Genomic DNA, 13565 nt, shown 5'->3' with positions numbered 1-13565 from the left:
GGGGGGGGGGGGGCGCGTGCACATGCCACTGCATGTGCACGCGCCCTGCCATCCCGCATTCCATCAGCCGATCCGTGCCCCAGTCATACCGGGATGGGGTTGGGTGGGGGGGGGGGGGGATGTTGTGAGTTTGACAGCTAAGGTTGTCTCTGTGAAAGCCAGCGCATGCCTTCCACTCTCTCACCCCCCCCCCCAGCCGACCCCCGACCGCTCGGGGATGAAGGGAAGCGATCATCGCGATTTTTTTTTTCTATTTCTGTACCCTCCTGTTACGACTGCAGCAGAACACGCCCACCCGCATCCCCCAGCACCCCCTGCCTGGCCCCCCTCCCTCCTCTGCGCTGCCTCGCATCACCTTGACAATGTCACATTTCCCTGGCCGCGGAGAGAGGAGAGGAGCAGGAGAGGCAGCCGTTGGCGTGGCGATAAGAAACAGAATGGCTGGGTGGGGTGTGGTTTGGGGGGTGGGGTCGTGTGGTGGTTGGGTGGGGGTGCAGCAGAGCAAGGGGCTGAAAGGATCCCCGGGTGGTGCTTTATCTCCCCTCCAGCGGTGCTTCAATCTCCAAAACTTCTTCCAACTCTCCCGATATTTAATTCATGGATGGTTCATATTGGTAGTTGTGGTTAATAATGCATGAGTGCCTTATCTTAATGTGTGCCCGTTTTTGAAAGATGTCTCAACTAGATTAAGGCAAAGTATTGTTATGGAAGTATGTTAAACTGTGATTTTTATCGTGAAAACAAAGATAATCGGTTGTGTTTTAGGGAATGGAAGTTGTCAATTCTGGGATGAAAGGAAGATTGATGCACCAATATGTCCTTTTTCTAATCTTTGTGTCCGCCGATCTGTGTTGATAGGGAGTGTGTGTGCCTTGGTTTCTGTGTTTGTGTGTGTGTGTGTGTGTGTTTGTGTGGGTGTGCGTGTGCATGCTTGTGTGTGTGTGTGTGTGTGTGTCTGTTTGTGGTGTACAGAGTCAGGAACAGGAAGCGAAACATCTTTAGTCATCTTGTATAAATACCAGGAGCAGGGCCGATGTTGACGCTGCTGACACCATGTCTAGACCGGTCAGAAAACAGCCACCCCCCTCTCTCTCCTGTCCCCTTATTAGGGCTAGAGTAAAGCCCCCCAATCTACGGCCATCTGGAGATCCATTCGCCGAGTCGTTGTCGTTCGTTGTGTCTCTCCTGTGGGCTGTGTCCTGGTTTCTCCGGCGTTTGTGCCTCCTCTGGTTCCCCAACAGAGAGAAACCGGCTTGTTTTGTGATTTTGTTTATCGCGTCAAATAAATGCGGCTCAAACTAACTCCTCCGTCCTCTTCCCCTCTGCTTGTGTCTCCTTGTTGGTTCTGCTCAGGCTCCACAGCTGAAGGTAGACCCCCTCCCCGCCGGCGCCGCTGACCGAGAGCGGTGAGGCTGCAGTTTGGAACTCTCCCCCGGACCCGCGGAACCGAGGAGGCGCCGAGCGCACCACGAAAGAGAGACGCGCGGCAAAGCGACACGGCATCACCGCCGCTGGACCCTCACGCAGAAACGCCGGACGTCTTTGCGCCGGCCATGCTTTAGCACGCCCTCTCCGTCCGGTTTTAACCAGAGACACACTCCCCCCTTTCTCCCCCCAAACCGTTCCCCACCCCCCCGCACACCCATCCCGAGTGTACAGCCACCGAGGCCGGCAAGATGCCAATGCTAACACCGGCGACGCAGCGGAAGCACTTGTGACAGGGGGGTGGGTCCGGGGAGGGGTGGGGGGGGGGGGGGGGAGGGGGCGAGTGTCTGTCCCGAGCGGGTGAAGCGTGTGTGCGTGCGTGCGTGCGTGTGTGCGTGCGTGGGTGCACGCCGGTGCGCCTGTGTGTGTGTGTGCGTGGGTGAGTGAGTGAGTGTGTGTGTGGGTGTGTTACGACGGCGTGGGGGCCGACAGACGCTCCGGGCACGTCGTGCGTCGCGTGGACCATGCGGCCGTGGGCGGGGTCTTGGCGCTGGATCACCCTGGTGCTGCTGGCCTGGGGCACGCTGCTCTTCTACATCGGCGGCCACCTGGTGCGCGACAGCGAGCGCCCCGAGCGCTCCAGCCGCGAGCTCTCCAAGATCCTGGCCAAGCTGGAGCGGCTCAAGCAGCAGAACGAGGACCTCCGGCGCATGGCTGAGTCCCTCAGGTACGGCCCGCGCCCTGCCCCCCGCCCCCATATGCAAACGTGGGAGGGGGTGGGGGGGGGGGGGAATTGTATGCTGATTGTGTCCTTGTGTGTGTGGGTGTGTGTGTGCTCTCTACGTGTGTATGTGTGTGTTCATGATCACAACGTGTGTGTGTGCATATGTCTGCGTTCACAGCATATGTGTGTGTGTGTGTGTGTGTGTGCATATATGTCTGCGTTCACACTGTGCGTGTGTGTGTGTGTGTGTGTGTGTGTGTGCGCTCAGAATGCGTGCATGTCCGTGATCCCGACACGTGCGTTAACAATGTTCTCGGTGCTCACGTGTGTGAGAGAGAGGGCTCTTGTGTAATGCATTTGCATTTGGTGGTTGTGTTAATGGCCCACTGCCTCGGTGTCCGCGATTGTCCGTGTGTGTGTGTGTGTGTGTGTGTGTGTGTTTGTGTGTGTGTCTGCACATTCACGCCTGTCACCTCGTGCGCCCCGTCCTCGCGGTTGGACGCCCAGCTTCGGATCAGCCCTCCGCTCGCCTGCTCCGCGTGATGGCCCCCGTTCACTTTGATGCCGTGCCTTCGTCAACAAAGGCACACACAGAGACCCCGCGCGGCTGGACGCACGGGCGCCAAGCAGCTGGTGCACCATTAGACCCCTCGCTTTTGTCATTTATTCCGTGTTGGCCCGGCAACAAAGGTGAAATCCATGGCGTGGATAGAGCGACCAAAAAAAACCTGAGCCGCTTTCAGGCGGCCGGCGTCCAGATGGGGTCCTCGGCCCTCGGCGCTCCCAACGTCCGCCGAGGGGGTTCAGACGTGCAGCCGTAGCCCCCGTCCCCCAGTGGGGACGGTGGAGGTGAGAGGAAGCCCCCCCCCCCCCCCCCAGCCCGGCTCTCTCTCCCCCCGGTCGCTGCTCAAACTTCTCCGTGAGCGCTGGGCTCGGAGCAGACAGCGGCTAGACAGCCTTGCCAACCGGGTTAAGTGCTGTGAACTATTGACGGCTTTCTTTTTTTCCATCTGTTCTACACCTGTGTGTGTGGGTGGGTGGGTGGGTGTGTGTGTGTATGGAGAAAACGGGCTCAGGAGGGCAACTCAATCCCTTCCCCATGAGCTTCTCATCTAGGTAGCGGTCGCGCTGTCCATTTCATTAGTGCGCTAATGGAGGCAAGGATCTTGTTAAGAGCAGGGGGGAGCATCGCCGCTGACTTGAGTTGTTCGGATGGGGTCCTGACTGTAGTAGTAGCGGGCCAAGAGGTTGTCCCCCAGTCTCAAGTCCTAAGCCCCCCCCCCCGCCGAAACCTATTAACCTGCCTCTGCTACGCTGAACACTGAAGAAGAATAAAACTAGCCGGGGTAACGTGCTCTGAAGTTGAGATCAACATTGATTCGTGTTCGTCGATGTGTGTGCTGTTTTCAGTTTAAGTCTGCCTGTCTGTCTTGCCTCGTGAGACCATTCGATTGAATAACTGAGCAACGCATGGTAGCGACTTTATTCCGGATGGAATAAAGCAAAAATACTCTTAGTGTGAGAGAAGCCTGCAGTGTACGTTTTGGTTCGTATTTTTCCATTTCCTTTTGCTATATTTTCCGATAAAGGGTTTTATTGCCCAAACTCTGAAACTCTCTCACCAGTGCCTGTCCACTTTTTGGCTTTTGAAAGTTTGTTTTGAACAGGAGTGAGGCATGGCTGATCCTCTGCGGGAAACTGAAATGTGAAACATATTATAATCCCAATCAAAAAAATAATAATGGAGAGTTCTCATGTTAAACCCACTCTCCAGTCTCCACCAGCTTACTCTTAATTATGCACACTGTATTTCGGTAGGGTTATTTTAACACAATACACCAATCATTGAATAGTTTTGGCATTGACAGCATTGCGATGTATTTGGACGCTGTATTGGATATCAGTGCGGCATTTCGCCGTACACCACACTCCTCCATTCTAAAACACTCGCTATAAAAAGAAGTCAATATCATCAGCAGATCGATTCAGGGGCGGCGTGGACGCAGCCCTTTGCTCGTCGATAGAACCCTGTGACTCCCCCGGGGGACAAACCCCCGACCAATTAGAAACGCCAGGCAGCCCTCGGGCCCGCCAATCACAGCCCAGCGGCCCAGTCGGAGGTCAGCGACCAGTTAGCATCATTTGCCCTCTGTCGGGCGCCCCGCCCTCTTGGCAGCTGTCAGTCACAAGCAACCACCCTCCCCCACCCATGACCCCCCCCCCCTGTGAAGGCGATGACACGCGGCAGCCTTGTGGCCATGACAGGGAGACGGAGTGCATATGGTATAGCGAGCAGAGTGACAGCCGGCCAAAGCGATGGTGTGAGGGGCCCTGATGGGAGGGAGGGAGGGGGGACACGAGAGGACGAGGGATGATGAATAGGGTGAGGGCAGTGCCATGCTTAGGGCTGCAGTCGCTGGGGTTTGGGGGTAGGGCACGAAACTGAAGCGAGCGAGTGATGGCGACTGCCGTGATGCCGCGCCGAGCCAAGTCGCCCCTTTTTCCAATCCATTGTTTTCTTCGCTTTTGTGTTTTACTTGAGTGTTCTTTTTTTTTTTTCTTCGTCTTGGGGCCATATATCAGCTCTCTCTCTCTCTCTCTCTCCCTCGTTCTCTCATTTTCTTCGTTCTCTCTCTTACGCTCTCTCCCTTTCTCTGTGTGTGTATAGTGTGTACTCAGCTCTTTCCACATCCAGTATGTTCTCAATAGCGAGGCTTGCAATGCTTTTCATCGCTGGTCCTTAGCGGTCGCCTAGTCTACTACAAAGGGAGTCATACTGTACACACGGTATCGCCACGCTTTTCTCCTTGTCTCAAAGGGAGAGGAATGAGAGGAGAGGGAAAGAGAGCACTGGTCCACAGGGATCCGACAGGGATGTCAGAGAGAGAGAGAGAGAGAGAGAGAGAACGAGGGGGAGAGGGGGGTGAACTGTCTATACCCCCCCTCTGTAATTGACACCACACAGTGAGGGACTCTGCCCCTGCCGGCTCGTTCTGTTTGCCTCTGCTGTGGCTACGGGTACAGCAGATGTGAGCTGTTGTTCTTCCCTCTACCCCTTTTGAAGTCTGTTTATGAAAAGGTTTAGCGAGATGGATCCTCACACGATTTGTCTAGATTAGGCCCAGGTTTCTCAGCCCTGTCCTCTGTGTTAATTCGGTATGCTTGCCATGTCCTGGAGATGTAGGGATTGTTGCAACATCAATAACCCTAAAGCCACGGGCCTGACCTTTGCTCTCATTACTATCACTCACTGGCCAGCCATGGTAATTCAGGAGAATTTACGCTCATTATGCAATGTTAGGACACTCTTTCCACACCTCACACTGGGTGAGGTGTGGAAATCCTAGCCATTGTTGCGCCATGCCTTGGATATAAATGTGTGTGTGTGTGTGTGTGTGTGTGTGTGTGTGTGTGTGTGTGTGTGTGTGTGTGTGTGTGTGTGTGTGTGTGTGTGTGTGTGTGTGTGTGTGTGTGTGTGTGTGTGTGTGTGTGTGTGTGTGTGTGTGTGTGTGTGGCTGGGGTGGGGTTGGGGGGCTGGGAAACCTGCATTCACATGGCATCACGGAATCTGGGGCATACCCATCCCACCGCCTGACTGTGTGGGCATCTGGTGGGAGACTCACGGCAGCCCTGTCTGCTCCAGACGTACCCCCCCCATCAGCCCCCCCCAGCCCTCCTTTCTCACAGAGCGACAAGGGGCCGTGGGCGGTGCACCCCCAGGGGCCCGGTCCACAGACACACACAGTCACACACAGTGGCACCGTTGTGCAGTCATCTCGGTCAAGGGCGCCCCGGCTGTGACCGCTTGCTTCCTGTTTACAGGTGTGGTGACGTTGATCTATAGTGCAGGACTGCACCGCTTTCCCCTATTATTGTCTCCCCTGCCCGTCTGTGGGGCGTCACGGTTAAAAATACAGAAGGGAGCGTTGCACTTGTGGGCTTAATTCACCTAATGCAAACTGCAGACACAGACACAGACAGACAGACAGGCGGAGAGACAGACAGACAGAGAAAAATGCAGACCGGCAGACAGACAGACACAGACACTGGCATTGTTGTCCAGTCATCTCACACACACTGTGACCTCAGTTGGATCAGGGCCATCAGCGAACCCGCAAACACACACACACACACACACACACACACACTCCAAAATGGCCTCTAGTAAGCTAATCATATGCACACACTTTTTCTATCCCCTTTTTTTTTTACCCAGCTTTGTATAGCCTTTGTACCAACCAAAATTCCTCTTCCTGTGTCTGTCTGTCTGCCAGCTCTAGTCACCCCTCAGACATGTAGATGTCAAGATTGGCTAGCACAGGCCAAAACAGCAACGCATCACTGAAATTGGATATTTTGTCAGACACTCAAACACACACACACACACACACACACACACACACACACACACACACACACACACACACACACTCACCTATGCATGAATACTCAGGCTGTAACAGAGAGAAAATCCCTCCACACTGATGTCGCAATGCATTGTCAGGTAAACCAAACTGAGGGGAGAGATACAAATGTGAACTGTGTTCACATTTGCAGGTATTCAGCTCAACGCAGGGTGGAACATGTCAGGAATGATGTAATGGCATCTGGCATTTACGCCACTGACTTTTATCTGCAGATCCACAACCTCTTTGCATTCCCCTCCATATGTATGGCTGAGTAGGTTCAGCTTCTGATAGGTTTTAGGATTATTGACTACTATTTCATTGATTATTTTACTTTGAAGCCATGAGATAGTACGATGGAAATATCTACATTGTTCCTACCAATCCCCCCCCCCCCCGTCCCTTGGTAAGGAGGGGAGGGGGGGCACAGGGCCTTACCTGCTCTGCAGCAGGGTATATGCCCTGCCCCTGGGCTCAGCTGGTCAGTCCTGTCTCTCTCTGTTGTCCTCTCTGTCGCTCATACTCTCACTCCTTCTCTGGTTCAGTCTACCTCTCGCTCTCTCTCTTTCGCTTTTGCTCTCTCCATCTCTCTCTCGCTCTCTGTGTGTCAGGAAAAAATGCTGCCGATGCCACACCTGGTTTAGCTGTTGTGCAATACATCATGAAGAGGGGAGGGGGTGGGAAGCAAGCTGCGACCACCACAGCGCTAAAGGATGATCTAGGAATGGGGCCGACAGGCGGAGGGTGGGGGGGTTCTAATTTTGTACTTTAATTGGGATTTTTTTTACCCTTACATTGCTGTATGCTTACCCGGCATTCTCTCTCTCTATCTCTTTCCATCTCTGTCTCTGTCTCTGTCCGTCTGTCTCTCTCTCTCTGTCTTGCTCTCTCTGGATATGCTTCTGCAGGTATTATTTAGGAAGAAAGTCTTTAATCATTGGTTAGAGAGAGAGGGCTTAATGCCCTCTATGTGATCAATGTAAACGATTCTAGCGGTCAGTTGTTGGTTTGTATTCTGCGACTGAGGCTGTCCACTCACTTGCATACAGGAAGTGAAGGGGTCAATCATTAGATCCCTTTTGTTTTACGAAAGATTTTTTAAGTTCTACCCTCGAATTCGCTTCCCTATGTCTACCACTGAATCAGGCTCCAATTCCTTTTGACTTGTTCACTCCTTTCTTCTTCAACTAGGCTAGGAAACATGGCCAATATATTCACCACATTTCACAGTACAGCAGTACTGCAATGATGCACATTTTGACATGCATGTTGCACCCATAAGATGCTTTATTGTCTGGCTTTTATGAGTCTGTTGCAATGCATAATCATCCCATTCCTTCAATACAAATGACTAAACAACAAGTAATGGGCACGATGGCGTTGTAAAAGCTGTCACAAAAAGATGTAACAGGACACTGGTTGATAAAATATATTGCTCAGCTGTACTTTGAGCACTTTACAGATGACTTGGCATCAACATACACCCAATATCTGCACACTGTTATTGTACTTCTGTGCGGCTGCCAGTTTTGTTTATATGCTGCTATATTCTGCTTGGTTTTCATTATTCCTTTTTGTGTCTTGTCTCGCCTCTGCGGCGCGTCGTGCTCCATCTCCAAAGCATGTACTGTATGCTAGGCTAGGCTACGCTAGGCTAGGCTACGCCCAGGCAATGGGGAGCCCCGATGCGACTGACACCGTGCGTTCTGTCAAATGTGTTCAGCATTTTTTTTTATAAAGTTTTCCTGTCGTATCTGAAATGGTATCATACTCCCTCAAATTACCCATTCTCTCTGACGTACTCGAAACAAAGCAGGAAAAAAAAGTGGAAAGATGTCTTCACAAGGAGCTGCCCTACTTCTTCTCTTTGTGTGCGTGTGTGTGTGTGAGGATAACGTGTGTGTGTGTGTGTGTATGTGTGTGTGTGCATGAGGCTGGCGGGTTGGGGTGTGGCAGCCGAGAGATCTTTTCAGAGAAGGAGACCAGATCTCTCTGCCTGGCCGTGTGAACTGGGCCAAGCGGCTGTGCTTACAGGAAAGGAAAATATGCACACCTGCAAGGGTGTCCTTTCTCTCTCCCTTGGAGAGGATGTCACCTAGACAACGGCAAAGGGAGAAAGGGGGTCGTTTGGTTTCACAAAGTGACGTTGCGGAGATGTGGGTGTTGCACGTGCATCGTTTTGCTCGTGATACCGCAGTGGTTTCAGGAAAAAGAGAAAACATAAAAAATAACAACAAAACCTCATGTGGTCACGTGTGTTTGTGTTTGTGTGAGGGTATGTATGTGGGTGTTTTTGTGGATGTGGGTGTGTTACATAATGCATAAGTTGGAAATATGCGCATTTGAATTGTATCTTTTCTCCTTGTTTTGTTTCCATGGTCCAAAGCACCAGGGCTCCATGCTCAGCTTTGTGTGTGTGTGTGTGTGTGTGTGTGTGTGTGTGTGTGTGTGTGTGTGTGTGTGTGTGTGTGTGTGTGCTCGAGCATGCTGACTATTTATTCATGTGTTCATCCATCCTTAATGTCACCCACGCTTGGAAGATCTTTCATTAACAATTCACCATGACAGCGTCAACATTGCAGCTCCAACCCCCCCCCCACCCAGCCTAACCTGTATTTACTGGCATCCTAACATAGTAACATGTCATCAGATAACCAGCATGCATTGTGGCACGAGCGACCGCATCATGCCGAGACACTCTACAACGCAACGTAGCATTGTTGCTGGAGATCATTCAGCCAGTGGAGAAAAAAAAGATGGCCTCCGAACGTAATTTTAACTATAATTAGCAATTAGGCTCAGCACGAATATTCTGGGAGAAGACAAATGCGCTTGGGCTTCGGGGGGGGGGGGGGGGAGCACAGTGGTGGTGCCGGCGCTACGCTCCCCGCGCAGAGCTAGCCGTCATGTACGCTCCCGTTTAGACTTAATGATGACCGCCGTAATGATCTGAGGACGGAACAACGCTCTGCGGACAACAGACAAATAAGGCCCGGGGGGGGAGGGGGGGGTTATGTCTGTGAAAACACAGCCCACGCCACGCCTGGTCTCGCTGTTGTGTGCTACATCATGGAGTTGGGGAGGGAGGGAGGGTGGGGAGAGAGGGAGGGAGCAGGAGGGAGGGTTAGAGAAGAAGGGTGAGAGAGGGGAGGGAGTGAGAGAGAGAGAGAGAGAGAGAGAGAGAGAGAGAGAGAGAGAGGAGGGGGGGAAAGAGGGAGGGAGGGAGTGGGAGAGAAGTTGCGAGGGAGGGTAGGAGAGAGAGGGAGGAAGGGGGAGAGGGAGGGAGGGAGGGATGGAGGGTGGGAGGGAGGGAGGCTGCCGTGGCCACTGGTATGCTAATGTATGATCTAGGCATGGAGCCGACGGGAGATTTATTTATTTTTGTTCACTCTTTCTCTATCGCTCTTGCTATCTACGCTCTGTGTGTGTGTGTGTGTGTGTGTGTGTGTGTGTGTGTGTGTGTGTGTGTGTGTGTGTTGTTTGTCTCTCTACATCTCTCTTTCTCGCTCCCTGTCTTTTTTCTCTTTCTCTCTCTCCAGTTCTCCACATCTGGCTCTCTCTCTACACCGGTCTCTCTTTGTCCCTTTTTTCCTCTCTCTAAAGATTCAAAGGGTGTACACTTTCATCGCCAAAGCACAACATAGCAATATTAACGGTCAAAAAAATTAGCTCCAATTAACTCTCTCTCTCTCTCTCTCTCTCTCTCTCTCTCTCTCTCTCTCTCTCTCTCTCTCTCTCTCTCTCTCTCTCTCTCTCTCTCTCTCTCTCTCTCTCTCTCTCTCTCTCTCTCTCTCTCTCTCTCTCTCTCTCCAGGATACCAGAGAGCCAGGCGGAGGCGGGTTCCCTGGCGGCGGCAGGCCGGCTGCGGTCCCTGGAGGACCAGCTGACCCGGGCCAAGCAGAAGATCCACAGCTTCTCCACGCGGTTGGTCGGCGACGGTAGGCGCACGGCGGTGGCACAACTCTCCCTTTGGCGGGTGGCACAAAAACAGACGAACACTGTTTCAGTCCCCGTTGGGTTGTTGTCCTGTGTTATTTTTTTTTGCCAAAAGAATTCTAGAAATATATCGAATCGTCACATTGGAAATGTTCGCTTTCGAGGCGGAAATTGAGGCGTGGTGATTTAAATGTGACCAATTTCATACCTGGGGCTAAGCTAGGTTAAGGTTTCTGCACAGCACAGCGATCGCAATGAATCATTGCTGGCCTAAATAACAGCAGATCTGCCGTTGGGCGGGTTTCAGTTTATTTCGGTTTTGTCTTCCTCGCAGGATTACTTGTTTATCCTTGTTTGATACGGTAGATTACTGATATACTGCTTTAAATTCCTGGAGATTACATGGAAAAGTCAGATGTGTGCGATAGCGCAGATACAGAAAAAAACGTATTCCGAATAATATAAAATGAAAAAGGGTTGCACCCGGCTATACTATTGAAATGCATTTGAGAAGCTTTCATATACAAATTCCCATCCCTGCAATAATTCTTGGGTCGTTAGCGTTGCCTTCGGAAAAAATAAAGTGAATATCTATGGGTTAGTTTTCTCAGAACATCTATCATGCGCTGTGAACACTTTGCTCGGGGAAACGCCTTTTTCGTTTTTTTACATCGTTTTACCGAGGAGCTGTCAAGAAGTGAATTGGAGGCTCACGATGTCTGACCTGGGATCACAGGCTACACATTTAGGCTAACGCTAAGCTCCGCGCTAGCTTAGCCCCGATGATGGGAAAGCTCGACTGACAGACAGCCGACGGGCACCAGCCATGTTTGGGTGTGTGTGTGCAAGCGCGCGTGTTTGTATGCGCATGGGTTTGTGTGTGCGCGTCTGCACCACTCTCGGAGGTGAGGGGAAAGCTGTCAGGTAAGTGGGGAGAAACGTGTGAATGGGAAGCGTGCGGTGTGAATGCCCTCGATTCGGGGAACGGTGGCGGAAGCGAGCGGGGCGAGCCGGAGAGAGCGTGTGAGTAATGGAGAGGGAGGGAGAGAGATGGGAAAAAGAAGACGGACGGGCCCGAAAACAAGAAGGACGTGTGGGAGCTTGGAGGGCAGAACAGGGGTCAGCCTTTCCATCTAGCAGCGGGGTGGGTGAAGAGGGAGGGCGGGGGCACTAAAAATCGAGGTTTTCCTCCCTCTCTCTCCTCTCCCCCCCCACGCCTCAAGCATGACAGCCGGGGAGGTGCAAAGAGGAGAAGGAGCAACATAGCATGATGGAAAGAGTAGACGAAACAAAGAGTCTCTCTCTCTCTCTCTCTCTCTCTCTCTCTCTCTCTCTCTCTCTCTCTCTCTCTCTCTCTCTCTCTCTCTCTCTCTCTCGTCGTTATTTTGTTCTTGTCTTCACAGACAACACAGAGCTGGGCAGAATATGGTGCGCCGCATGTGGGTCATCACATTATGTGGTGTTGGGTTCCTGTTTTTAGTTGAACGTACTATGATTATGAAGATGATACGAAAAAATGAAAGGAGAAATGGTGAGTTTGGGGGGTGGGGGCGGATAGAGAAGGCCGAGAGACATGAAACGGTGATCAAATGACTTCTCTAATGAGGTCAAAGCAACACCCAAGGACAGGAGATGGCAGTGGGAGCGGAGAATGTGGAAGAGGGAGGAGTGTGATAAAATGTCATGTCCCAGGATCCGTGCTGCATGCAAATAGCCTCTGACGTGAGAGGCAACAGACACCAAATGTTTCACTTCCTCACTGCCCAAACCAACACACTGGCATGGAAACAAAAATTTGCACACACGACAATATTGCGTATCAACAGGTCAAAGCCAGGGCATGTAAATAAGTCTCCAACGCTTTAGAGTGGCATGGATATGAAATTCATGTAATTCATACCTTGTGTTGCAATATAACGTCTAGATGAAGAAGGAAATAACATGAGGTTTGAAATTCCTGTTTCGTTTTTTCGCATGATAATTAGTTTGGGGCATTCAGGACATTCAAGGTCGCCTTACTTTCAGACATGCATAAATCGATAGCGGAATCCAAAAAACACACACACACACACACACACACAAGGGATCAACTAGATAATGAATACAAAAACTGACATGGACGGCAGGGGGGGAAAAGGACACGCAGAAACGCAGGCAGACCTGTCTCAGTCATATAATACGATTTATTATATAAGAAGGTTACGTTTTAGAAAGTTCTGTTTTAAAATAATCCAATAAGCCCCCGTCTCCTTCCCCAGGCCCTGGGGCCATGCAGGAGGAGCTCCGTCGGCGAGTGGAGAACGGAGTGAAGGAGCTGTGGTACTTTGTCCGCAGCGAGGTGAAGAAGCTGGCCCTCATGGAGGCCAGCGAGAAGCAGAAGTACGCCGACGCCCTGCTCCAGGACCTGGGCCACCAGGAGAGGTGGGCCCACGGTGACGTGACGACCATGTCATCGGATGATGGCTGGGGGACAGTGTGCCTGGGGCTGACCTTGAAAATAATCAACCCCCCCCCCCCCCCTAAAAATGATTTAGAGTAACATGGACTTGCTTGTAACAGTGCTTTGGGACTGAGACAATGGGAAGGAAATGGGGGGACGGGGGGGATGTGATCTCATTAGGCCGAGCCCGAGACCAACTGCTGGAGTGATTAGGGGCCCATTGTCTCTGGCCGTGGTGCCTAAGCCGATTTCCACTGGTTGTTCCGAGATATGCATGCACATACACACAGATGTACGTACGCACACACACAGGTGTAAACACGCACATGCACACACATATGTACACACAAACGCACGCACACATTGATTAACACATGCACAAACATACACACACATACACTGAAGTACACGTGCACACACACAAACACACACTTTGATGTACACACACACACACACTCATCGATCTACAAAAATGCACATAAAAGAAAAGGATTTGATACATGACACGTTAGTGCTCGGCAGGGTTGTCAAGTTGAAAATGGACCGTTTTTTCTGTTCAATATTTTTTGTCTGTCGAACAGTGCTTTAAAAGCCTAACCTATTCGACGCTCTTTAAAGTCCTGCTGCTCCTTTG

General features: G+C 51.7%; 1 protein-coding gene across 1 annotated transcript in view; it reads left to right on the top strand.

The window, feature by feature from the left end:
• Nucleotides 1-1782: 1782 nt before the first annotated feature.
• fut8b (fucosyltransferase 8b (alpha (1,6) fucosyltransferase)) overlaps nt 1783-13565 on the top strand; it is a 37179-nt gene continuing 25396 nt past the window's right edge. Inside the window, exons 1-3 of the mRNA XM_079754002.1 lie at nt 1783-2152; nt 10369-10493; nt 12750-12912. Coding sequence (XP_079610128.1) covers nt 1950-2152; nt 10369-10493; nt 12750-12912 — 491 coding nt within the window. The 5' untranslated portion in view covers nt 1783-1949. The remainder of the gene's footprint in view (nt 2153-10368; nt 10494-12749; nt 12913-13565) is intronic.

Source organism: Pollachius pollachius (genome assembly GCF_949987615.1).
Source record: "Pollachius pollachius genome assembly, chromosome: 16".
In the NCBI taxonomy this organism is placed as follows: Eukaryota; Metazoa; Chordata; class Actinopteri; order Gadiformes; family Gadidae; genus Pollachius; species Pollachius pollachius.
The sequence above is the reverse complement of the archived record's forward strand: the minus strand, read 5'-3'. Positions and strand labels throughout refer to the sequence as shown.